We start from the raw sequence: 24,361 nt of genomic DNA, 5'->3' as shown, positions 1-24,361 counted from the left end.
ACCCTGGCCCATAACACAAGGCACAAGTCAGAAGTGTAATGGAATACTCTCCACTTGCCTGGATGAGTACAGCTCCAACAACACTCAAGAAGCGTGACACTAACCAGGACAAGGCAGTCCGCTTGATTGCTTCCTCCATCCACAAACATTCAAACCCACCACCACTGACAAACAATGGCAGACGCGTGTGCCATCCACAAGATGCACTGCAGTAACTCACCAAGATTCCTTAGACAACACCTTCCAATACTACGACCACTACCATCTAGCAGGACAAGAGCAGCAGATAACTGGGAACACCACCACCTGGAAATTCCCCTCCAAGTCACACACCACCCTGACTTGGATATATATTGCCATTCCTTGATTGTCGCTGGGGCAACACCCTGAAATTCCCTCCCGAACAGCACAGTGGGTATACCTACACCTCAAGAACTGCAGCGGTTCAGGAAGGCAACTCACCACCACCTTCTGAAGAGCAACTAGCGATGAGCAATAAATACTGGTCCAGCCAGCGACGCCAACATCCCGTAAATGAATTTTTTAAAAAACTGTCAATAATCATCTTTATTTTGTCAGAATGTTGAAAATCCCCTGAGGTTGTGTTATAAAACTATTGAAAAATCCTTAATTTACATCGGTTTAAACCAAAAATACCAGCGTTGGGATTCTCCGCCCCGCCACATTTCTGCCCCGGCCTGCCAGTGGGATTCTCCGTTATGCCGGCCAGTCAATGGAGTTTCCCATTGTGGGGCAGCCCCTCGCCATTGGGAAACCTTGGCCGTCAGCAAAATGGAGAATCATGCCGGCGTAGAATCCCACCACCTAACTATTTTGCCTTTGCAACACACAATGAGAAAAACCATTTAGACCCTTGAAAAAAAAGTCTAAAGATGTTTCACAAAGGAAATTGATAAACAGTTACCAAGTCAAGGAGCCATTTCCAAATGGTACAATTTTCATCGGTAAAGGAAAGGTGGGGGCGAGGAGTGAATGATGTAGACATGAATCTGCCGGGCCATTTCAAAATGTTGCTGACTTTAAACAGACTCTATTTGGGCTTCTCCAAAGATCTGAATCTGCAGTGAAGGAGTCAAGAATTTATGAAGGACACATAAAGGTTCTTCAAGGGCGTATATGATCTATTTAAGTGTCATGATCTGGAGTTATTCAACCCCAAGCCCTTTAAAAACAGCTGGAGTGCATTGATTGACAGGCCATCTGGTACAGCTTTAAAAAAATTATCCATTCCTGCAGTGTCAATAAACTTCATTATTGATATCTATCAAGGGTTGTTTTCACAGCTGAGTCCATTGTGAATGTTTGGTTGACTTTTCTAAGGTCCAAAATTATTTACCACAGCAGGAGGGCTGAGCTCACATTTTAGTTGACAGTTTTAAGAGGTGATTAAAGGATCAGCAGTTTTTCATGTGGCTACTGAATAGGAGTTTGTTTGTTTTATAACAGATTGGCCACAAGGGGATTTAAAATCTTTGAATGGATTTCATGAATGAGAGGTTTTGCTATATATCAAAAGTGTATGAGTGAGACTCTATTAGACCATTAGAAGTTTTTTCCATCTCCACATGGCTCCCGAGGTCTGCTCATAGTGGATATTGGGTGAATGGCTACAGAGGTGGCATTGGGGCCTTGAGGTAGCATGAACGAATGAGGTGTCATGGAGCAGGCATGAGGGTATGAGGTGAGGGGGCATAGGGGTGTGAGCTGGAATTGAGAGCATATAATGTGTATCTGGGGGGTAAGGGTTGAAATTTCAGAGAATTGAGGCAGGCCTTCTCACCAGCTGCATGAGCACTCACCTGCTCGGAGTCCAACTCTCAACTGCCTTGGAGGTGGAAAGTCTAACTTGATCATGCCCTGCCTCCCTCGAGGAGTACATATATGGTCAGAGATTTTTAAAAACTGATTATGTAGGAGGCATGGAAAGTTGGAGAAGAATGCAAAAGTAGCATAAACCAAACTTGAGCTTTTACAAATGGAGCTGAGAATTTTAAATGTAGGGACAAGGAGCAAGTATAGTTTAGTAATGGCCTGTTGACCCATGACAAAGTTTTATGACAAAAACAAATTTTCTAAAAACTGCAGAGTCAAAATCAGCATAGATCATCTCAGGAAGGGAAAGAAAAGAGTTTGGGGAGATTTTGATTTTCTGAGCTTGAGAGAAACGGGTGATAGTGAATTGGTAGCCTGTTTAACACAATTTTAACATCCCCATTAAAAGAGCAAAAGGATGTGAAAATAATTTAGTGCGATAATGAAAAGACATGATTTCCTATCTTTGGGCACTACATGAGCACAGATCTTCAGCAGACTATTCATTCAAACACAGGTATCTTTTTAAATGATGTGGGAAAAAATTCAAAGACATTTCAGTACCCTCTTGAACTCAAGTTTATGCTATCAAAATGAGTTTTCTTCAAAACTCAATTATATTTTATGAATTATAGGAATTCCAATAACCAGAAGCTTCTTCAAAAGTAAAGGCTGCAGGCTATCATCAAACCCATGGGGAAACAAAAAAAATAAAGCTGCAACTTCCTAAGGAAGAGCTTATGCCTCAACAATACTGGCTTTCATCAATTAGTATTCTAAGCTTAGCTCATCCTTTGTTGTGTTCCAACTGTTTTCATCCGGATCTGAAATAAACTGCAACTCTTGACAAAGAAATGTACCTGCATGAAATTGTATGCTGCTGCAGATCAATTCTGACCCACCTGACTTCATCCCTTTCTCCCTCCTCTGCCCAAAAAGACCCCTCAGCTGTCTACAAACATTATGGAACTGTGCTAAAATAAATTTAAATTAAATCTGAAACTTCAAAATTGGAACTTCAATAATTATTTGCTCTCATGATGACACTTTTATCATGCAAACCCTTTAAATTAATGACTCTGCATATTTCAAATTGTGAATTTGCAAGATTATGGATTAAAAAATCATTTTTCCTTCTGGTAGTGCAGGGGTCGCAACTCCATTGAGGTAGGTGGCATGCAAACATCTAACTAGCCTGCAGCTTTTAAATGCAGAATGCCCCTCTTAAATATGAGCTTTACTCAGTAGAAGGAAGCTACTGCTGACTGCCCCTTCTGTGGCTGCAAGAAGGACCTGAATAAATGGAGCATTGGGGAGGAGAAAAAACTTCCAGGTTAATTGATATGACGATTAGTGGAAGTTGACAATAAGAGGGAGGCCATGTTTCTGTGTGGGGGAGGGGACAGGAGGCTCTTAAAGACATTCTTACAAAGGAAATAGGTGAAGATGGCAAAGGAGGTCAATTCCTGGACTCCGGCCTTGAGGATTTGGCAACAATGCTGCAAGAAGTTCATTGATCTCACATGGGTGGTCAAGGTCAGTGAATACAATTCATATCCAACACCACCAACCTCTCGTGCTGCTTAATGCACAAAACCTCCACCTTTCCCATGCAAATGTGAAGCCCACATATTGAAATGTGTATAGTTGCTGGCTCCTTGAACCTTTGGAATCCTGCTTTACTGGCAATACCACATGCCCCCATCATGCTTCTCTCTGCTTATAGAGAGAAAATGATGAACTCAGCTCTCCTCATGTGCAGAGAACCACTGTTACCTTCCTGGTGTGGTGATGTACAGCATTCCCTATGCAATCTGATTGTACAGAATTTTATAGTGACAGTGACCTTGATGGCCCCTGGCATTGCCATCTTTGTCCTTGTGTGAAGCTGCAGATTCTGTTGAAAGAGTTGGCACAGTTCGGTGACTATGCCCTTGGTGAGGCTCAGAAGTTTCAGATGTTACTCCTGGGTAAGGTGGAGGTATAAAAGGTGTTTCAGAAAACACACGGTGAGTTGGGTCTTCTGTGGAGAGCCCTGATCTTTCCAGCGTCATGCAGAGCACCCCCTCTTTGCAACTTCTGCAACTAGAGTATTACAGTCCGCTTACATGCTGCAGCCTATGTGTGGACAGGTCACCAGATTCTCTGGGGAGTTACAATAATTAAGCTTGTTCTTATAGGCACAAAGGTACTAATGTGCACAATTTAAAATTTTTGACTAATTGTGTTAAAACACACAAATTCACAACTGCACCCCAGTGTAACTATCAAATGGTTTTGCATATTTTTATAAAGTAATTTTAAGTTATTTAAAATTGGGTTACTCACAGGTGGTGGATTGACACTGATTATGGTATATTTATAACAAAAGCTATGATGAAATATGCAACAGATATAAATGGTTAACGATAAGGTAAATCCTAATCCCCACATTAACCAGCCCCCATCCTCTACACACACACAAGACAGACAAACAGAAAGGGGGTGGAAGGGGGTATAAATCATAAGTGAAAGGAAGAAAGAGTCTTTGTTTCAGATGATGGTTCTTAGCACACTTTTGTCCATAGCAGGCTTGCAGATTAAAGTCTTTGGTTTGCAGACTTTAATGATCTTTTCTGTAGATTCATTCAATCGGATTTTCTGTAGTTTAGAAATGCGGTACTCACAAGCCTTCTGGAGAGATATAGCAAGTTCTGGACTCTGCTTGCATTGCCTGTAATGGTTCTTCTGTAAATACATTCATCTAGGCTCTCTGCTAGTTCAGAAACATAGGCTTTCTGGAGAAAAACGGAAAGGATCTCGTCTTTCTGCTGCCAGAAATCAAACAGAAACCTTGGGACTCTGAAAAAAAATCCCAGAGGGATCAGGTACAATCACCGCTTGTTATCGGCTAGTGCACAGTCTTTTGGGCCAATTCATTGGCCACCAGCCAATCAATCAACTCCAAACCATCTCTCTCCCTGGTGCCGAAAAGTCTGCAACTCCGGTTTAAAGCAGCAAATGATTCCTCCTGTAACCTCTGGATTCCTCCAATTGAATTAAAGATACAGGCTCCTTGACTTAAAGTGGCATGTCCATTTATCATCCAGCAAAATAAAAGGAAGGAGAAATAAGGGAATAAACAGGGATTAAACAGGAAGGATCCTTACAGTATTTCGCAGCTTGGTGTCATGAGCACTCAGATTCACCAAGTTGAGTTTGTCATCGAGTACTTTAATATTGTTGATAATTTTCGCAGTCATCATTTGCAGCACCTTAACAAGTACTGGGTCAAGAGTCCCCTTGTGGCTTAGGTCGCTATATTGAGAAGGTAGCTACACTCCTGTTGCATCTGACTGCTCCCTTTTAATCGCCAGAGTTCCTCCGCATTCTTTCTCCAACACTTATCCAAAAATCTTCTGCGGACACACCACGGAGTATTAACTCCTGAATTAGGCAAGCATGATGCACGCAAACAGGATAAATAAAGGATTACAAAAAGAGTAGTGCCAGGGCCCACAGAAAAGTTGCTATTCCCACCCCCGTATCACATGGTCCCCAAAATTCATGTTATAACTAAGTAAATGTAGGGTGCTTTTCTAGAGATTAGGAAGTCAGAATTGTATTTAGTGGATCTTATGTTGAAGGATCACTGACCAAAATATAATAACTGACCTCCATTGACATTGCATTTTGTTTATTTTGCACTGCTAAGTTCTCCACCTCTAGTCGTGCTTGAAGCTGTCCATTTTCTTCCACCAATTCATGGCAGTGCTCCTGCAGTCGGACCCTTTCTTCCTCAAGCTGTTTGATTGTCTGTTCCAGTCTCATCATCTGTAAAAATAGATACACACAATATAAACTTTGGCTCCTAATTGCCGTGAATGAACGGAGCAATCATTTAAGTTTACATCACACAAACAGAATTGCTCACTTGAATAGTTTCAGCTTTAAAACACAAAACCATTACTGATCAACATGTGCCCTAGATTATGTCAGTTTGCTTTATATAATGTGGCATCAAGTGAGTAAAATGCAATGCTAGTTAACATTCCCTTAGAGAAACTGACTATAACCTTATGTAACATAGTGGCACATGCATCGAAAAGACAAGAGAAAAAACAGATTTTCCTGGCCAATGTTCGACTACATTATTATGAAGTCATTTAAGAATGCAGTACAAAGTGGATGCAAAGTGAAAATTCACAGGTCATTATCATTTTGTGGCCTACAGGTACAATGTAACCTAGTTAAGATACAGCACATTAAAAAGTTGTAGGGCGGGATCCTCCCGCAAATCGGCAGGATGGCCCGACGCTGGCGCCAAGAATGGCGCGAACCACTTGGAAGTTGCGGGCTAGGCCGGCGGCGGAGAGGTTGGCGCCGCGGCAACCGGCGCCGAAGGGCCACTGTGGTCCCGCACATGCGCAGAACCGCCGGCGTGTTCTTGCGAATGCGCAGGGGGTTTCTTCTCCATGCCGTCCATGGCGGAGGCCTACAGAGGCCGGCGCGGACGGAAAGAGTGCCTCCACGGCCCGCCCACAGATCGATGGCCACCCCCCCACCCCCCCCCACCGAGGACTCCGGTAGGCAGCCTACAAGTCAGGTCCCGCCGTGATGGACCATGTCCATTTCACGCCGACGGGACTGGCCGAAAACGGGCGGCCGCTTGGCCCATCGGGGCCTTGGGAATTGCCGTAGGGGCCGTTGCCAATGGCTCCCGACCGGCGCGGTATGAACCCCGCCCCCGGCCGAAAACCGGAGCCCGGAGCGGGATTCTGGCTGCCCCTCCGCCGATTCTCCGACCCGGCAGGGGGTCGGGGAATCCCGCCCGTAATATATTTCTAGCAGTCACATGGCATAATATTTTACTTGGATTATGATGTGCATTATTTTTGACTGAAGTTACTGGGGGCTTTTGAAATTGGTGTGCGGACAACGAGAAGTAAATCTATTTTAAAATAATTTACATGAAATAAAATAACAGACTGAATAGAAAACTGCTGAAATTTGAGATTAGCGTGAATTTGTAACCAGCTTGAACATTGTTTATTTAATCTGAAATCTGATTGGGTCGTGGCATTATAGCTTGCTTCATGGCCACTGCTGTTCAAACTAGTACTTTATAGCAATAACCCCTCCGAACCTTTTTGTCACTAAGGGCAATTTATCATGGCCAATCCACCTATCCTGCACGTATTTGGACTGTGGGAGGAAACCGGAGCACCCAGAGGAAACCAGGCAGACATGGGGAGAACGTGTAGACTCTGCACAGACAGTGATGACCAGGCGGGGAATCGAACCTGGGACCGTGGCGCTGTGAAGCCACAGAGCTATACACTTGTGCTACCGTTCTGCCCTTAATTCCCTTAAAGATGACACGACTGTGGTGGGCCGTATCTCAAACAACTACGAATCAGACTACAGAAGGGAGATAAATCACTAGGTTGCATGGTGTACCGAAAACAACCTCTTTCTAAATGTCGGAAAGACCAAGGACCTGATAATCGACTTCAGGAAGCGTAGCACGACTCGCACTCACATCTGCATCAATGGCTACGAAGTGGAGATGGTCGATAGCTTTAAGTTCCTGGGTGTCACCATCATCAACAATCTGTCCTGGTCCATTCACATTGATGCAACAGTCAAGAAAGCCCAACAACATCTCTACTTCCTACGGAAGCTAAAGAAATTCGGCATGTCTGCATCGACTCTCAAAAACTTCTATAGATGTGCCATAGAGAGCATCCTATCCAGCTGCATCACAGCGTGATGTGGCAACTGCTCGGTCCAAGACCACAAGAAACTGTAGAGTGTGGTGAACTCAGCCCAACGCATCACACAAGCTTGCCACCCTCACATTGATTCTGTATTCACCTCCCGCTGCCTCAGGAAGGCAGACAGCATTATCAGAGACCCCTCCCACCCAGGCATTGCCTTCTTCCAGACCCTTCCATCAGGCAGAAGGTACAGAAGTCTGAAAACCCGCACATTCAGACATAGGAACAGTTTCTTCCCCACAGCTACAAGACTCCTCAACGACTCCCCCTTGGACTGTTCCCTGTAAGAACAATATTCATGAAGCCCTATGCTGTTCTTGCTCATGTATTTGCTTCATTTGGCCCCTTGTTCCGTGCTGTAACCAATCACTGCTTGTCAACGTATCATTTGTCAATGTACACTGTTGATTATTCTTTTGTCTACTATGTGCATACTGTGCATGTTCCCTTGGCCGCAGAAAAAGTACTTTTCACTGTACTTTGGTACATGTGACAATAAATCAACATCAAATCAAATGAAATCAAATCAGTTAAGTTTCTTCTTTAAAGGCCGTTAGCCAGAGGCCCTGGAGCTCTGTACAGACCTAATGCTAATGCTGCTCTGCCCTGGACTCTCCTGTGCAGTTCTCTCCGGCAGATTCAGTTGTTAGATCCTAGCCAGTAGGTAAACTGCTTATCTGTGTCTCTGGCCATCTCTTATTTGTAAGAAAATCATTCATCTACACAGTCCTCTTGCCTTGCTTGCCAGCAGCTTGAAAATGGAAGAAACTCTCCTCTGTGATTTGGCGCCTAAATCATATACATATGGGGCGCTTGGGGCAGCACGGTAGCATTGTGGATAGCACAAATGCTTCACAGCTCCAGGGTCCCAGGTTCGATTCTGGCTTGGGTCACTGTCTATGCAGAGTCTGCACATCCTCCCCGTGTGTGTGTGGGTTTCCTCCGGGTGCTCCGGTTTCCTCCCACAGTCCAAAGATGTGCAGTTTAGGTGGATTGGCCATGATAAATTGCCCTTAGTGTCCAAAATTGCCCTTAGTGTTGGGTGGGTACTGGGTTATGGGGATAGGGAGGAGGTGTTGACCTCGGGTAGGGTGCTCATTCCAAGAGCCGGTGCAGTCTTGATGGGCCGAATGGCCTCCTTCTGCACTGTAAATTCTATGATAATCTATGACAGCAAGTGCATGCTTAGGGAGAGTGACCTGCTCATTGCACACAGTTATTTCCTTCTGATAAAAAAGGAGGCAGCGGCTGCCATTATCAGTAGAAATGCCGGTAGCGGCCAATGGGCACTTCTCCTGTGACGACTGCAACCTATTGCTTCATGACCCTCCCGACATCCGTCTACAACCCACTTGCGGGCCGCGACCTGCACTTTGAAAAACCCAGTTTTATAGTAGAAATCAATACATCAGTGCCAAAACTGTCATGGTGATGGCATGGCACAGTGGTTAGCACTGCTGCCTCACAGCACCAGGGACCGGTGTTCAATTCCGGCCTTGGGTGAGATTGTCCGTGTGGAGTTTACACGTTTTCCATGGTTTCCTCTGGGTGCTCTGGTTTCCTCCCACGGTCCAAAGATGTGCAGGTTAGGTGGATTGGCCATGCTAAATTGCCCCTTAGTGTCCAAAAAGGTTAGTTGGGGTTATGGTGTTACAGGGATAGGGTGGAGCATAGGTGGGGTGCTCTTTCGTCGGGTCGGTGCAGACCTAATGGGCCAAATTACATCCTGCTCTACTGGGGATTCTATGATTGTATTAAAACTTGCTGCTGATGTAATCTGATCTGCACATTCTCAAGTAAGACTTTTCAAACAGTTTTATTTTCCTTTTTGCCCTAGTCACGTTGTTTTAGCTCTTGTAATCATGTCTAATGCCTGCTGCATAACATGATGAGATGTGCAGATGGTTGCTAATTTAATATTCAGTATGTTGTATTAATTTAAAGAACTCAAACAATTGGAAGTGAGTTATCAATTGCAATTTAACTCAACGCTCCCGGTTTTTCATGAATTGTGACCTCTCGTGCTTGCTCCGCAGAACGTATGTTATTCCGACCCCAGACCATTGGCTAGGATACTGGTACGGAACCCCAAAATTTTAGTTTTAAGATTGTGCAAAATGAATGATTCGCTCCAGGAGTGATTGCATGAAAACAAAATAAGGCGTTGGTATTTCTTGGAAAGAATTGTGGACTCTAGAGTCAGGCAGATCAGGACTCAGCTCCTCTCTCTCTCTCTCTCAAAACTTCTCCAAACTCACTGCCTGTTTGCCTTTCTGAGCTACCCCCAGAAATGGCATCATCTCCCCAAGCGGAAAACACGATGGGATTCTCCATCGGCCGACGGCGGAATCGGGAAACACGATTGGGCGGAGAATTCGTTCCGTCGCTGAAATTGCAGTGGGCACCGATTTCATGCCAAATCCCAATTCTTCATCGCCTCGACAGCGACACATGTAGGGTAAACGGCTTTGGCATATTAATGGGCTCGACCCGGCATTCTACGGGGCCTCCGCGATTCTCTGCCTCCAATGGGCCGAATTCTCAACGGCGAGGTTCACTTGTGCTTTTAAAAATCGTGAAACAGGTGCCGTGGCTGCTGAAGGAGAGAGAGGGGGTACAGAAAGTGTCCAACATCGCCATAGTTTGCTGACAGTTGTGCCGCTGGCCAAAGGGCTTCTGCCAGGGCTGGGGGAGGGGGTGGCCAGGCATGGAACCCCATTGCTGCAAACTGCAAGGCGGCCATGCAGCTGTGCACGCCGAAGACTGTCCACTGTGAACTAAGGGCCACGGGTCCTATGGGTATCCCCCCAGGTCACCCCCCTAGATGCTTCTCTGGCCCCAACCGACCCATCAGTTGTATGGGCGCACTCCAGTGCAACAAGTGCCATCTTGTTCGCTGGGATCGTGTGTGTGGGGAGTGACGTGTTTATATGCGGCTGCAGCTTGTCGGCCTCCGAAGTGTCAATTGTGAACCCGGTACCATTTCTCATTGGAATTGATTGTGTTCTACGTGGCGCACGGTGCTAGCCCCTTAACAGTCACTGAATCAGTCCAGGTGCGGCGCCAGTTTTGCTGTCGTGGAACTCCACAAATCCTGCCCTGGTGTCAACACTTATGTTAGGAACAGAGAATCCAACCAATCGTCTCTGCAGGCTGCAAAAGCACAGAAACTCCCCAGGGACGTTCCCAGGTAAACCACTATGCATCAGCCCAGACTGATAAACCTATTCCTCATCAATTTCAACAGTTTCCTAGAAGCTAAACAAAATCCGTTTTGAACAGGCTTTTAACCCTTAAATTGCCCACAACATTTATAATCCAATTTTCTTAAGATCTTTCAATCATCGCAATGTCGAGTGACATAGAACATACAGTGCAGAAGGAGGCCATTCAGCCCATCAAGTCTGCACCGACCCACTTAAGCTCTCACTTCCACTCCATCCCCGTAACCCAGTAACCCCTCCTAACCTTTTTTGGTCACTAAGGGCAATTTATCATGGTCAATCCACCTAACCTGCACGTGGGAGTAAACCGGAGCACACGGAGGAAACCCACGCACACACGGGGAGAACGTGCAGACTCTGCACAGATAGTGACCCAGCAGGGAATCAAACCTGAGACCCTGATCCTGTGAAGCCACAGTGCTATCCACTTGTGCTGCTGTGCTGCCCAAATATGATGTGATGTGACCTAATCCCAAAACCTAAGAATTACTTGGATGAAAACACAACTTTACAACAAACTTCCAGGTGGTGTTACACTTCAAAATTAGCAATAGTTAGGTTTTCCAACTGTGATTAAATGTGTTTCATCACATGACTTGCTCTCCTGCTCCAGCTGTTATTCAACCAACATGTCCACCTTGGGGAGCCCTGCCTTCTTATCCCAATTGGAAAGCTCAAAGACTCATTACCCAATCGGATAATGCTAGACTGCCAGGGAAACAGGCTTTTCACCCCCATTTTCAATATTTTTATATTTGGTAAACACCAATGTACAAGGAAATATAAAAAAATATATTTTTAATGCTCCCATGATATTTATCCCGGGATGCACAGAGCAGCATCCTGGAGATTTATCTTCAATTCTTGGACGTACCAGGCCAATCCTGGAGGGTTGGCAACCCTAGCTATAGTGAAGCATTATAATACCTTTTTTTGTAAAATATTTTTATTCTCCATTTTCACATTTTCTTCAGAATTTACACCCCACCAACTAGCAGTAAACAGTAACAAATACAAAGTCAATCCCCTTATCAACAACAACGATCCCATCCTCCCGCCACCCCAAACAATGGCCCGCCTGACAATACAGTAGTCCCCCGTTATACCGCGCTCCGCAATACCGCGGTTCGCGATATACCGCGGGGGGGCTGAGGGACCCCAACTGTCAGTTGTGTCAATTTCAGCGGCCGGCTCACTTTGATCCAGAGAGGGAAGCTGCTCTCTCACTGAAACAATCAGCTGGCCGCTGAAATTGACACTGCCGGCTGCTCTCTCCCTCCAATCCAACCTTTAAGTTTTAATGTTTCTGATTGGAGGGAGAGAGCAGCCGGCAGTGTCAATTTCAGCGGCCAGCTGATTGTTTCAGTGAGAGAGCAGCTTCCCTCTCTGGATCAAAGTGAGCCGTCCGCTGAAATTGACACTGCCCGCTGCTCTCTCCCTCCAATCAGAAACATTAAAACTTAAAAGTTGGATTGGAGGGAGAGAGCAGCGGGCAGTGTCAATTTCAGCGGCCGGCTCACTTTGATCCAGAGAGGGAAGCTGCTCTCTCACTGAAACAATCAGCTGGCCGCTGAAATTGACACTGCCGAGGGGGGGCGGGTGTTGGGGAGGCGAGAAGAGGGGGGGCGGGTGTTTGGGGGGGGAGAAGAGGGGGGGGGCGGGTGTTTGGGGGGGGGGAAGGGGGGGGAGAAGAGGGGGGGGGAGAAGAGGGGGGGCGGGTGTTTGGGGGGGAGAAGGGGGGGGTGGGTGTTTGGGGGGGGGGAGAAGAGGGGGGCGGGTGTTTGGGGGGGGGAGAAGGGGGGGGGGGCGGGTGTTTGGGGGGGGAGAAGGGGGGGCGGGTGTTGGGGGGGAGAAGAGGGGGGCGGGTGTTGGGGGGGAGAAGAGGGGGGCGGGTGTTGGGGGGGGAGAGAAGAGGGGGGGCGGGTGTTGGGGGGGGAGAGGAGGGGGGTGCGGGTGTTGGGGGGGGAGAGGAGGGGGGGCGGGTGTTGGGGGGGAGAGGAGGGGGGGCGGGTGTTGGGGGGAGAGGAGGGGGGCAGGTGTTGGGGGGAGAGGAGGGGGGCGGGTGTTGGGGGGGAGAGGAGGGGGGCGGGTGTTTGGGGGGGGGGAGAGGAGGGGGGGCGGGTGTTGGGGGGGAGAGGAGGGGGGCGGGTGTTGGGGGGGAGAGGAGGGGGGCGGGTGTTGGGGGGGAGAGGAGGGGGGGCGGGTGTTGGGGGGGGAGAGGAGGGGGGGCGGGTGTTGGGGGAGAGGAGGGGGGGCGGGTGTTGGGGGAGAGGAGGGGGGGTGGGTGTGGGGGGACCCCCCCTGCGGGTGTGGGGGGACCCCCCTGCGGGTGTGGGGGAGACCCCCCTGCGGGTGTGGGGGAGACCCCCCTGCGGGTGTGGGGGAGATCCCCCTGCGGGTGTGGGGGGAGACCCTCCTGCGGGTGTGGGGGAGACCCCCCTGCGGGTGTTGGGGGAGAGAGGGGGGGCCCGGCGGGTGTTGGGGGAGAGAGGGGGGCCCTGCGGGTGTTGGGGGAGAGAGGAGGGCCCTGCGGGTGTTGGGGGACGGGGGAGGGGGCGAGCCGGAGGGTGTGGGGGGAGAGGGGGCGAGCTGGACGCTGTGGGGGAGAGCAGGAGGGTGTGGGGGAGAGGGGGCGAGCCGGAGGGTGTGGGGGGGGGGGAGAGGGGGCGAGCAGGAGGGTGTGGGGGGAGAGGGGGGCTAGTTGGAGATTGTGGGGGGAGAGGGGGCTAGCCGGAGGGTGTGAGGTGGGTGGGGTGGGGGGGGAGGGGAGAGGAGGAGACAGAGCCCAGTCGGTGTTGGGGGAGAGGAGGAGACAGAGCCCAGTGGGTGTTGGGGGAGAGGGGGCGAGCGGAGGGTGTGGGGGGGAGAGGGGTCTAGTTGGAGGATGTGGGGGGAGAGGGGGCGAACCGGAGGGTGTGGGGGGAGAGGGTTGGGGCGGAAGAGGGGGCGAGCCGGAGGGTGTGGGGGGGAGAGGGGTCTAGTTGGAGGATGTGGGGGGAGAGGGGGCGAGCCGGAGGAAAAAAAAAAGAAATTGACACTGCCGGCTGCTCTCTCCCTCCAATCAGAAACATTAAAACTTAAAAGTTGGATTGGAGGGAGGGAGCAGCGGGCAGTGTCAATTTCAGCGGCCGGCTGATTATTTCACTGAGAGCAGCTTCCTTCTCCGGATCAAAGTGAGCCGGCCGCTGAAATTTTAATTGGATCCACGATGGGGGTTTTAAATTTATTTAAAAATCTATGCTAGCGCTTCCCATTGTGAGTCTACGGGGGTCTGACCTCTCCCCCCGCCCCCCGTATACTCACAATGGGAAGCGCTAGCATAGATTTTTAAATAAATTTAAAACCCCCATCATGGATATCCGCGGCTCGGATACAACGCGGGTTGGGGTCTTGGACCCCAACACCCGCGTTATAAAGGGGGACTACTGTATAAGCATCAAATAAAACAAACCCTCCCATGGTGGGAAAAACAAAGGAAAAAAAAGAAAAAAGAATCGCCTATGGTCACCATTGACCTATAGAGTCCACCCTCCCCTCCCCCTAACATTCAATTCCATCCAATCCCCGAATGAGTACCATAAGTGACACCCATGAACTGTAAATTCCCCTCCCTGACTCCTCCCCTCCACTTCCTCTTACAAAACTCCTCCCCCCAACCTCTGTTCCTTCCCCCCAACTTTCCTCCGGCTAGACTCATCAGAACCTGTTCTGCCGGGCTCCGATGGCCGCAGCCCCTCCCCCACCTCACTCCCGTTCACTGGACGGCTTAAACCGGCCAGTGTGGAGGCCACCGCCCAGGTCTCTTTCCCCCTTGCCCGGTCCCAGGAAAACCAAGAAATCCCCTTTAGCACACAACCCCCGCATACACACCCAAGCCCCAAAGAACCATAATTGCAAGTGAAAGTCCCATCTCTTCCCTTGTCCAAATATATACAACGTTGGCTCATTTAGTATACACCAGCACGCAGTGAAAAAATACAGTGACATGAGGCTACATCGGTACATGACCATTTCTCAATTCAGCCACAGTCCTTCTGCCTTCGCAAACTCCTCTGCTGCTTCCGCCATCCCAAAATAAAGTCCTTACTGATGTACAGTGCCTTCTTCACCCAGCTGAAGGCAGCCCGCCTCCTCACGAGCTCCAACGTAAAGTCCTGATATATGCGTACACCAGCTCTAGCCCACTGCACCAACCGCTTCTGCTTTGCCCAGCACAGGACCTTCTCCTTCACACTGTACCTACGAAAACACAGTCACTACTCTTGGCGGCTCACTCTCCTTTGGGACAGGCCTCCACGACCGATGAGCCCGATCCAGTTCATATCGGGAGGGATCATCCCCTCCCCCAATAGCTTCGCCAACATCGTGGAAAAATACTCAGTTGGCCTCGGGCCTTCCACTCCTTCGAGAAGACCCAAAATCCTCAGATTCTGTCGTTTGGATTTTTTTGTTTTCCAAGTCATCCATTTTGGCTCGCAGACCCTTGTTGATCTCTATCACCGTCCACATCTCCTTCCCCATCGATGTAAGTTGATCACCGTGCCACAATAATGTGTCTTCCACTTCCTTCAGCACCTCGCCTTGCTCCCGCACCTTCGCCACTGCACTCATACTGCCGCCCTCACCAGGGCAATCGCCTCCTCCACCAGCACTTTCAATACCGCCCCCATCTCCTTCCTCATCGCCACCATGCGTTTTATGAACTGCCTTTCGGGTTCCGCGGCCATCATCTTAGTCATTTCTTCATCCGTAGGCTATGCGGCCTCCCCTGGTGCCCCAGCCTCCACTTTTCTTGCCATTCCCGCGGTGACCTTTCCACTCCCCGACGGACTTTCAGCTGCTTTTTTCACGGCCTTTTTTAAAAACTTATTTTCGACATTTCCCTTCACTGTGCCTTCTCCCTGCTTTTGCCACCTCTGTTGCCCCTGGGACTGGGCGTTAAACCCCAAAAATGCCGTTCCCGAACGGGAGCCTTTCAATGTGCGGCTGCCTCCCGCCCGCCATCACCGAAAGTCGTGAAGCATTATAATACCAACAGTGATCTTATCAGTCGTAACCACAAAGTAAACACATGCTGGAGTAATTATTTCAAAACAGTTAAGAAACCCTTTGTGCTAATGGTTGTTGAAATCTATAATATATGTTGACAAGTGTAGGTAAAATACTCCCAACATTCTATGATCTTTGACCTAATTTGATGTAATTACTTATCGTGTACTCGTGTTTGTTTGACACTATTCCTCACAATCATTAACATTTTTCAAATACCATGAGTCACATTTATGTCAATTTAACCCACTGTAATTTAATTTTCAGGAATCTATATTATTCCAAATCAAATTATTTTATACAAGAATAGTTTGTATAAAAATAGCTCTTTTTTATAACACACAATTTGAATGGGAAAAACATATTTAAAAAAAATCTTTTTGTTTGCTTTATGTTTTCAAATTTTTCTCCCACTATTGCAAATGTGGGCGACAGGCAGTATTTTGTAACAATACGATAAAAGTCACTAGCAGAGCACGAGATAGCGATCATGAAAAGTTCAAAATCAATTGGGCAATTGATTGACTGGTTAGGAATTCTGTTGTTCTGAGTGAACTTGCATTCATGGGATTTGCTTTTATGGAGATATGCAATGGGGAATTAAGACTTTTATGTACACTGACATAAATCAAATAACCTCACAGTAATAACATGTTGTGAAATATAATCAGATCGGTATTGCCACTTTAAGTGTTGTAGTTAAGAGTCACGCCTGTTTCAAAAGTAGCTCCAGTTTCATCAATATTATACAGGAAGCAGAAAGTAAGAATTTTCCATCATTATACAGAAGAAAGTGTAGCTTTTACTGCAAGACATGAAGGGAAGATAGGAGCAACCATGAGGGGCCTTGATAAGAAAACCTAATTTGTGAAAATCTACTGCAATAGATTAAAGCAAATTCGTTTTTTTTATAATTTAAAGCACCCAATTATGTTTTTCCATTTAAGGGGCAATTTAGCGTGGCCAATCCACCTACCCTGCACATCTTTGGGTTGTGGGTGTGAGACCCACGCAAACACGGTGAGAATGTGCAAACTCCACACGGACAGTGACCCAGAGCTGGGATCGAACCTGGGACCGGCACCGTGAGGCAGCAGCACTAACCACTATGCCACCGTGCTGGCCAGTAGATAGATTTTTGAACAGAAAGGTAATAAAAGGCTATGGTGAGCAGGTGGATAAGTGGTCCTGAATCCACAAAAGATCAGCCATGATCTTATTGAATGGTGAAGCAGACTCGAGGGGCTAGATAATAATAATAATTTTTATTATTGTCACAAGTAGGCTTACATTAACACTGCAATGAAGTTATTGTGAAAAGCCGGTAGTCGCCATATTCCAGTGCTTGTTCGGGTACACAGAGGGAGAATTCAGAATGTCCAATTCACATAACAGCACGTCTTTCAGGACTTGTGGGAGGAAACCAGAGCATCGGAGGAAACCAATGCAGACACGGGGAGAACGTGCAAACTCTGCACAGGAAGTGACCCAAACCTTGAATTGAACCTGGGACCCTGGGGCTATGAAGCAACAGTGCTGTCCACTATGCTACCGCGACGCCCAAGAGGATGCTTTGGTTATTCTTTCTATTCTTGCTGCCTTCGTAGATATCATCTTTAGTAGACTGCTAGTGTTGGAGTAGGCCATGTCTGGACAGCTCCTCAGCTTTGCCAGCATGTGATGGGAACCTAGGCAATATGCGATGGAGTGCGAAATGAATCAGTTAACAGCAGGTCCATAGAAAGGTGGCGCTTATTGCACAAATTATGAAAGGCCATCAGGGTTAGAGAAACCTGGAAAATACGAGGTTGTCCCAAGCCTCCCTTACATGTTTCTCATTTCCTCTTGCCTCTGGCCCAAGAGGTTTCTTATCCTGTACTGTCTGTTCAGCAGCCTCCTCCACATCCACCTCATTGAGTGCCGATTGGTGATGTAATTTTTCAAGGTCTCCACCTCTGCAGTGTTAGGTTGTGCACAGCAGACCATCATTTTCCTCGCTGGTACATACTGAAGCTATCCACTGCCTTTCTCACCTTCATCTCATCTTCAGCAGCCGAGGCCTGCTCAATGGTCACTCAGGTGGACACAAGGCAAGTGTCGCCCGTCTCCTCTCATGCATTTCTTCCTGCAAACTATACAAATAGTTGAAGGGTCCATGCTACCGCATGTGATCAATGGCATCTTGCACCTGGGGGAATATAGCTGTGGCCTCAAAGCGGTCTCCTTCTCTACCTGACTGTCCCAGTTGGCTTGGCAGTGCACATAGCTGCTGGCGCTCTTGAACAGGGCATCAGTACTTTGATGCACAAACTGGATTCAGCCTGTTGTGAGATGACACACATACACTTAGTGGATTCCTGGAAAGATCTGGAGGTGTACATGTTGACAGTCATGATGATCTTCAGGGCCGCTAGCATTGTGTATCCCACCCATCCCATGGGATCCTGCAATCTGGCACATCCGGCCTTCCTGGAAAGCCTCAGCTTGCACTGCCACTTCTGTTTGGACAACCGGAGTTGTTTCAGCTGCGTAAAACAGATTATATTTAGGGTATAGGTCTTTCTTTACACAGAAAGCTCTGGCATGCCCCTCAGAGTGCTTCTCGAGCATGTCCATCCGATGGTTGGTCCTTTTGTTCCTGGAGTTTCTGCTGTGACTCGGAAATGTTCCTCCAATTCCTAGGCTGCCATGAAGACTGGGTGGATCAGGTGCATGACAGATGGGCTCACTCCAAATCCTGTGTGTTCTTTGTAGCCACCTCTCCAAGAGGTTGGTCCCTTGGGAGCAAAGACGTGATTGGCCGAATGATCTCCTTCTGCACTGTGGGGATTCTATCATTAAAGTGTCACTGCCCCTCCGTGACTCTTGCAGCATGTTCCCTCCATTGGTGCTGCCACCTTTACATACTCCTTTCCTTATGCTACTTCACCCTCCCATCTCTGCTGGCATTCAGCAATAGCCCCTGTTCCCTACCCACTCTTCCACTGCATATTGGCTCTCCGTATGGTTGGTTGACAGAGGCAGCATTGAATGGTTCCTTTTTGCCACCTGCCATGTGCATAGCACATAAAATTTTAATAGCAGGATAAAATTTGAGTTAATTGCCATCTTAACTACCTTAGCTGGTGTTTTGTTGCATGTAATGAGAAGTCTGCCCTCTAGAGTTTCCACTGCATGTAAAATTCAGTTTCCACTATATGTAAAATTCAGAAGTGACGTTGTGAAGTTGAACTTCTGGGCAAACAAATGCTGTCTGAATTTTAAGGTCCCCACAGCTAATTTCTATGACCCAGTAAAAATCAGCCATAATCTGCCAAAATCACTTTGTGCTGCATTGTTGGATGTATCATTTGTCGGATGAGACATTAAATCAAGAAGCTGTCTGCCCATTTAGATTCTGTAAAAGATTCTGTGGCAATATCTGAAAGGCAGGGGAATTTTTACCCCAACACGTTTCCCTCAAGTAACACTGCCAAAATCAGATTATATGGTCATCTAATTTATTCCTGAATGAGGACCATGCTGTAGAGAAAGTGGCTGCATAAAAACATGCATCCTTGCACTGTAATAATTATGACGTTTGAAATGTATTTTATAAAGAGCTTTGAGATGTTGAGGTTGCAATAAAGATGGTCTCAGATATTTGGCCTCATCATTTGTCCTTCCCAGCCTTGTTGCTGCTTCAAAATTAGATTTGATGAAATAGATAATCTTCTGTTACACTCTTTTATAGTGATATGAGCGTTCTGCTATTTAACATTAATTTGCTGCGAAGGTGAATCATAGAAGGTTAGAATTCCTACAGTGCAGGAGGCAGTCATTTGGCTCACTGAGTCTGCAACAACCCTCTGAATGAGCACCCTACCTAGGCCACCTCCCCGCCCAACCCCATAACCCCACCTAACCGACACATCCGTGGACCTTTAGGGGCAATTTAGCATGGCCAATCTACCTAACCTGTACATCTTTGGATTGTGGGAGGAAAACGGAGCATCCAGAAAAGAAAGTGTAAACAGTCACCCAAGGCCGGAATTAAACCTGGGTCCCTGGCATTGTGATGCAACAGTGATAACCACTGAGCCACCCCTGTGTCTTTAATGTCCTTCAGGTCCATTGTACCCTGAAGGTGGCTGCGCAGGTCGATAGAGTGGTCAAGAAGGCCTACGGCATGCTTTCCTTCATCGGAAGGGGTATTGAGTAGGCAGGTCATGTTACAGTTGTATAAGACTTTGGTTCGGCCACATTTGGAATACTGTATTCAGTTCTGGTCGGCACCTTATCAAAATGTGGATGCTTTGGAGAAGGTGCAGAGGAGGTTCACCAGGATGTTGCCTGGTATGGAGGGCGCTAGCTATGAAGAAAGGTAGAGTAGATTAGGATTATTTTCATTAGAAAGACGGAGGTTGAGGGGGGACCTCATTGAGGTCTACAAAATCCTGAGAGGTATAGACAGCGTGGATAGCAAGAAGCTTTTTCCCCAGAGCGGGGGACTCAATTACTAGGGGTCACGAGTTCAAGGTGAGAGGGGAAAAGATTAAGGGAGATATGTATGAAAATTCTTTACGCAGAGAGTGGTGGGTGCCTGGAACGCATTGCCGGCAGAGATGGTAGAGGCGGGCATGATAGCGTCATTTAGGATGTATCTAGACAGATACATGAAGGGCAGGGAGCAGAGGGATACAGATCCAAAGAAAATAGGCGACAGTTTTAGATAGAGGATCTGGATCGGCGCAGGCTTGGAGGGCTAAAGGGCCTGTTCCTGTGCTGTAATTTTTCTTTGTTCTTTGTTCTTAATTGCTGTAAATCCTGAGATCAACTGGAAGGTCCCAGTTGTTGAAGGTTGTCTGCTCTTGTACCATACAGGGTTGACTTGGTGCAATGATTAAAAAAAAATATTTAGACTACCCAATGCACTTTTTTTCCAATTAAGGGGCAATTTAGCCTGGTCAATCCACTTATCCTGCACATCTTTTGGGTTGTGGGGGTGAAACCCACGCAAACACAGGAGAATGTTCAAACTTCACACCGATAGTGACCCAGAGCCGGGATCGAACCTGGGACCTCGGCGCCGTGAGACTGCAGAGGTAACCCACTGCGCCACGGTGCTGCAATGATATGATCTCCTTGCCATATTAGCACAGTGCTTTAGTTGCACAATGCATTAAACACTGGGGAAATTCAGGGATCAAGGTGAATAATGTCTGGCAGCCACAGCTCTTAAAGAGTCTTTGAAGGATATGGGTTAATGGTGATAAATAGCTGAGTCCAAACCATCTCAGGAAGGAGCTTTGGTAATCCTGCTACAGGAGGTCCCACTGAGAAGGCTTATTGGAGTGGACCATTATCCTCCACAGAAGACCAAACTCAGTTTTTTAGACGGATGTAGTAGAAAGAGTCATCGACAGCATATGACCTATCTTGGAATCCTTTTATCTGTCATGTGAGGAATTGAAAGATCATACAAATAAATAATAAGTGTGAAAATTTCAGTTGACACATCAAAGTTGCTCCTTTCCACAGAATTTACATCATAACATTTAAGATATTGGAAGTAAAATAACAGTCACCACAATCCCAGAGGACATAGGCTTCTCTCCCCTTTGTGAGACAGCTGACTGGTGGTGAATTAACTGGAGGGTCACCACACCTGGTAACCCCAGCCAGTACGGGAATTGAAACCGCACTGTTGGCGTTGCTCGGCATCACAAACCAGCGGACCATCCAACTGATTTAACCAACCTCCCTAATTGGAAATAAACAAGTACTAAAGATGGTCACAAGTATTTTGCTGATCAGGACATATGTCGTGATTCAATATTGGGAACTGCGATACTTGCTTTGGCTATCAGATTCCAAGTTTATAACCAAACATTGATGTTCTTTTGAGTGACTTAACTTGCTGAGAATCACAAAGGGCACATCCCCCCCCACCCCCTCAATGTGGTCTCTGCAATTTCCGCTGGGTGGGTGAGTGAAATCCAGATCACAATCCACCCACACTTAGACATTTGTTTGGGAATTGGGGTGATTTCTGCCGTGAATGAGGTGTTAGAGACCTAAAGACGCTGGCAAAGCAAGCTCCTCAGAGATCGGGATGCCATTTTTAAAGGGCTCCCTGATCTTAAGACGACACGACAGAACACCCCCCCCCCAATCACCATCAAAGACCTACTCCCCCCAATTGCTGTCATTAGTCCCCCACAGTGATCAACACCCCGTTATGGAGTGGCCAAAGGCCTCTCCCCACTCTGCCTCTTTTTAGTTCCCCCCTTCCAAGTGCTGCCCTTGGCAGTGCCAATCTGGCACAGCCCCCTTAGGCATCCTGGCTGGAACAGCCCGGATTTTTGGGGGGGGGGGGCAGGGGGCATTGACAGAGCACTTTCAAGCCATGTCCCTGACCACCCAGGGGCTTCAATGACCTCCGAACCCCTGGCGTGGTCATTTGGTCATTCGTTTTTGGAGACCAGTCGTGATTCCCGCCTACTTCACGTTGCGCCAGCAGGTTGGAGAATTGAAGGGGCCCGGTGAATTTGGTCTGAAGCCAAATCTGAATATGTCGATGAAGACTTAATTATGCTAATCTGGGGCACGCTGCCAGTGTTTTGACCCTCTCGTGAGAGTCCCTGGCCAAAATGTGATTTTTGCCTGCGCGAGGAGGCTGGAGAATCGTCCCAAAACTTTTGATTGATTAATGATGAATTCTCAACTATTCCATTAAATTCTACAGGATATAAATATTGAGGCAAAAGTATCCTGATTTGACTACAACTGACCCTTGGTTCTGCTTGGTTCACTTCAGTTAATTTTGACAAAGAGGAAATAAAGCATTTCGGCCAATGACGAGTTAACTATTGTACAAACATCAAAGTAAAATGCAAGATCCGTAGTGACAGGATTTTGCTTTCAAAAATAATCAGTGCGACAAAATGCATCAATTTTGAACATCTCAGTACTTTTTAGCACAATAATAAAAGTGTGCCTTTTAAAACATTTTTATTGGCAAATGTCATTATACTGGCGAAAATGACAAGCTACAAATTCTTTGCTGAAAAGAAAATGCAGGGGCACATTAACAATCATCCTATCAAAAGTGCACTATCAGCTGCATGGGAAGACCAATTTTTAAAAAGCCCCTCAAGTAGCTTTGCTGTGGTGATATTCTAAGACCACAAATCATTTTTGCTGCAGTTTCTACTTGTAAATTCCACTTCTAGCAATGACTTCAACCTCTTCCAGAGTTTCCTTAAGTGTGCTGTTGCAATTTGCAGCAGCTGTATGAAAAGAGACAGCTCCAACTGGCGTGTTGATCAATAAATTGGATTCAAACCCCGATCGGGTTGGAAGAGATAGTGGAGGGTCTGAAGGCCATGCAGTCGGTTAAAGTCCCTGGGCCGGACAGGTACCCAGTGGAGTTTTATAAAAAGTTCTTTGGGGTATTGGGGCCGGTGTTGATGAGGATGTTCAATGAGGCAAGGGAAAGAGGGGTGCTGCCCCCGACGATGTCACAGGCCACGATTTCGCTGATTCTAAGCGGGACAAGAACCCGGAGCTATGTGGGTCCTACAGGCCAATATCCCTGTTGAATGTGGATGCTAAATTGCTGGCCAAAATCTTGCCCTCCAGGATTGAAGATTGTGTTCCAGATGTTATTGGGGAGGACCAGACAGGGTTTGTTAAGGGTAGGCAGTTGGTGGCCAATGTAAGAAGTCTGTTAAATGTGATCATGATGCCCCCCGAAGGTAGGGAGGTGGAGGTAGTGATCGCAATGGATGCAGAAAAGGCTTTTGATCGAGTAGAATGGGATTATCTGTGGGAGGTACTGGGACAGTTCGGATTTGGGCGGGGCTTTATTGACTGGGTCAGGTTGCTGTATCAGGCTCCTGTGGTAAGCGTACGGACAAATAGGACAACATCGGACTATTTTAGACTGCACCGGGGGAAGAGACAGAGACGCCCCCCTCTCCCCACTGTTGTTCGCACTAGCTAGAGAACCATTGGCAATTGCTCTGAGAGCCTCAAGGGGCTGGTCGGGGGGGGGGCAGAGTCTCGCTCTATGCATATGACCTGCTTCTGTATGTATCGGACCCAATAGAGGGGATGGAAGAAATCATGAGGATTCTAGGGGAATTTGGCCGGTTTCCGTGCTATAAGCTAAATATGGGGAAAAGTGAGATGTTTGCGGTCCAGGCGAGGGGACAGGAGAGGCGATTGGGGGAGCTGCCGTTTAGATTAGTAGGGGGAAGCTTTAGGTACCTAAGCATCCAAGTGGTGCGGGAATGGGACCGGCTGCATAAATTAAATCTGGCCCAACTAGTAGACCAAATGAAGGACGATTTTCGGAGATGGGACGCGCTCCCGTTGTCACTGGCTGGGAGGGTGCAGACGGTGAAGATGACAATCCTCCCGAGATTCCTGTTTGTATTTCAGTGTCACCCCATCATTATTCCGTGGTCCTTTTTTAAACGGGTCAACAAAGTGATCACTGGCTTCGTTTGG

The 24,361-nt window shown here is 47.5% G+C and overlaps 1 protein-coding gene across 4 annotated transcripts in view; it reads right to left on the bottom strand.

Moving 5' to 3' along the window:
* Window positions 1-24,361, bottom strand: part of LOC119971178 (myosin-3) — a 1,049,419-nt gene that overhangs the window by 377,917 nt on the left and 647,141 nt on the right. For all 4 annotated transcript variants that reach the window (XM_038806379.1, XM_038806381.1, XM_038806380.1 and 1 more), the window contains one exon: window positions 5,488-5,646. In XM_038806379.1, coding sequence (XP_038662307.1) covers window positions 5,488-5,646 — 159 coding nt within the window. The remainder of the gene's footprint in view (window positions 1-5,487; window positions 5,647-24,361) is intronic.

The sequence above is a fragment of the Scyliorhinus canicula genome, chromosome 9 (assembly GCF_902713615.1).
Source record: "Scyliorhinus canicula chromosome 9, sScyCan1.1, whole genome shotgun sequence".
In the NCBI taxonomy this organism is placed as follows: domain Eukaryota; kingdom Metazoa; phylum Chordata; class Chondrichthyes; order Carcharhiniformes; family Scyliorhinidae; genus Scyliorhinus; species Scyliorhinus canicula.
Note: the sequence above shows the minus strand (reverse complement) of the source record. Positions and strands in the feature narration are given on the sequence as shown.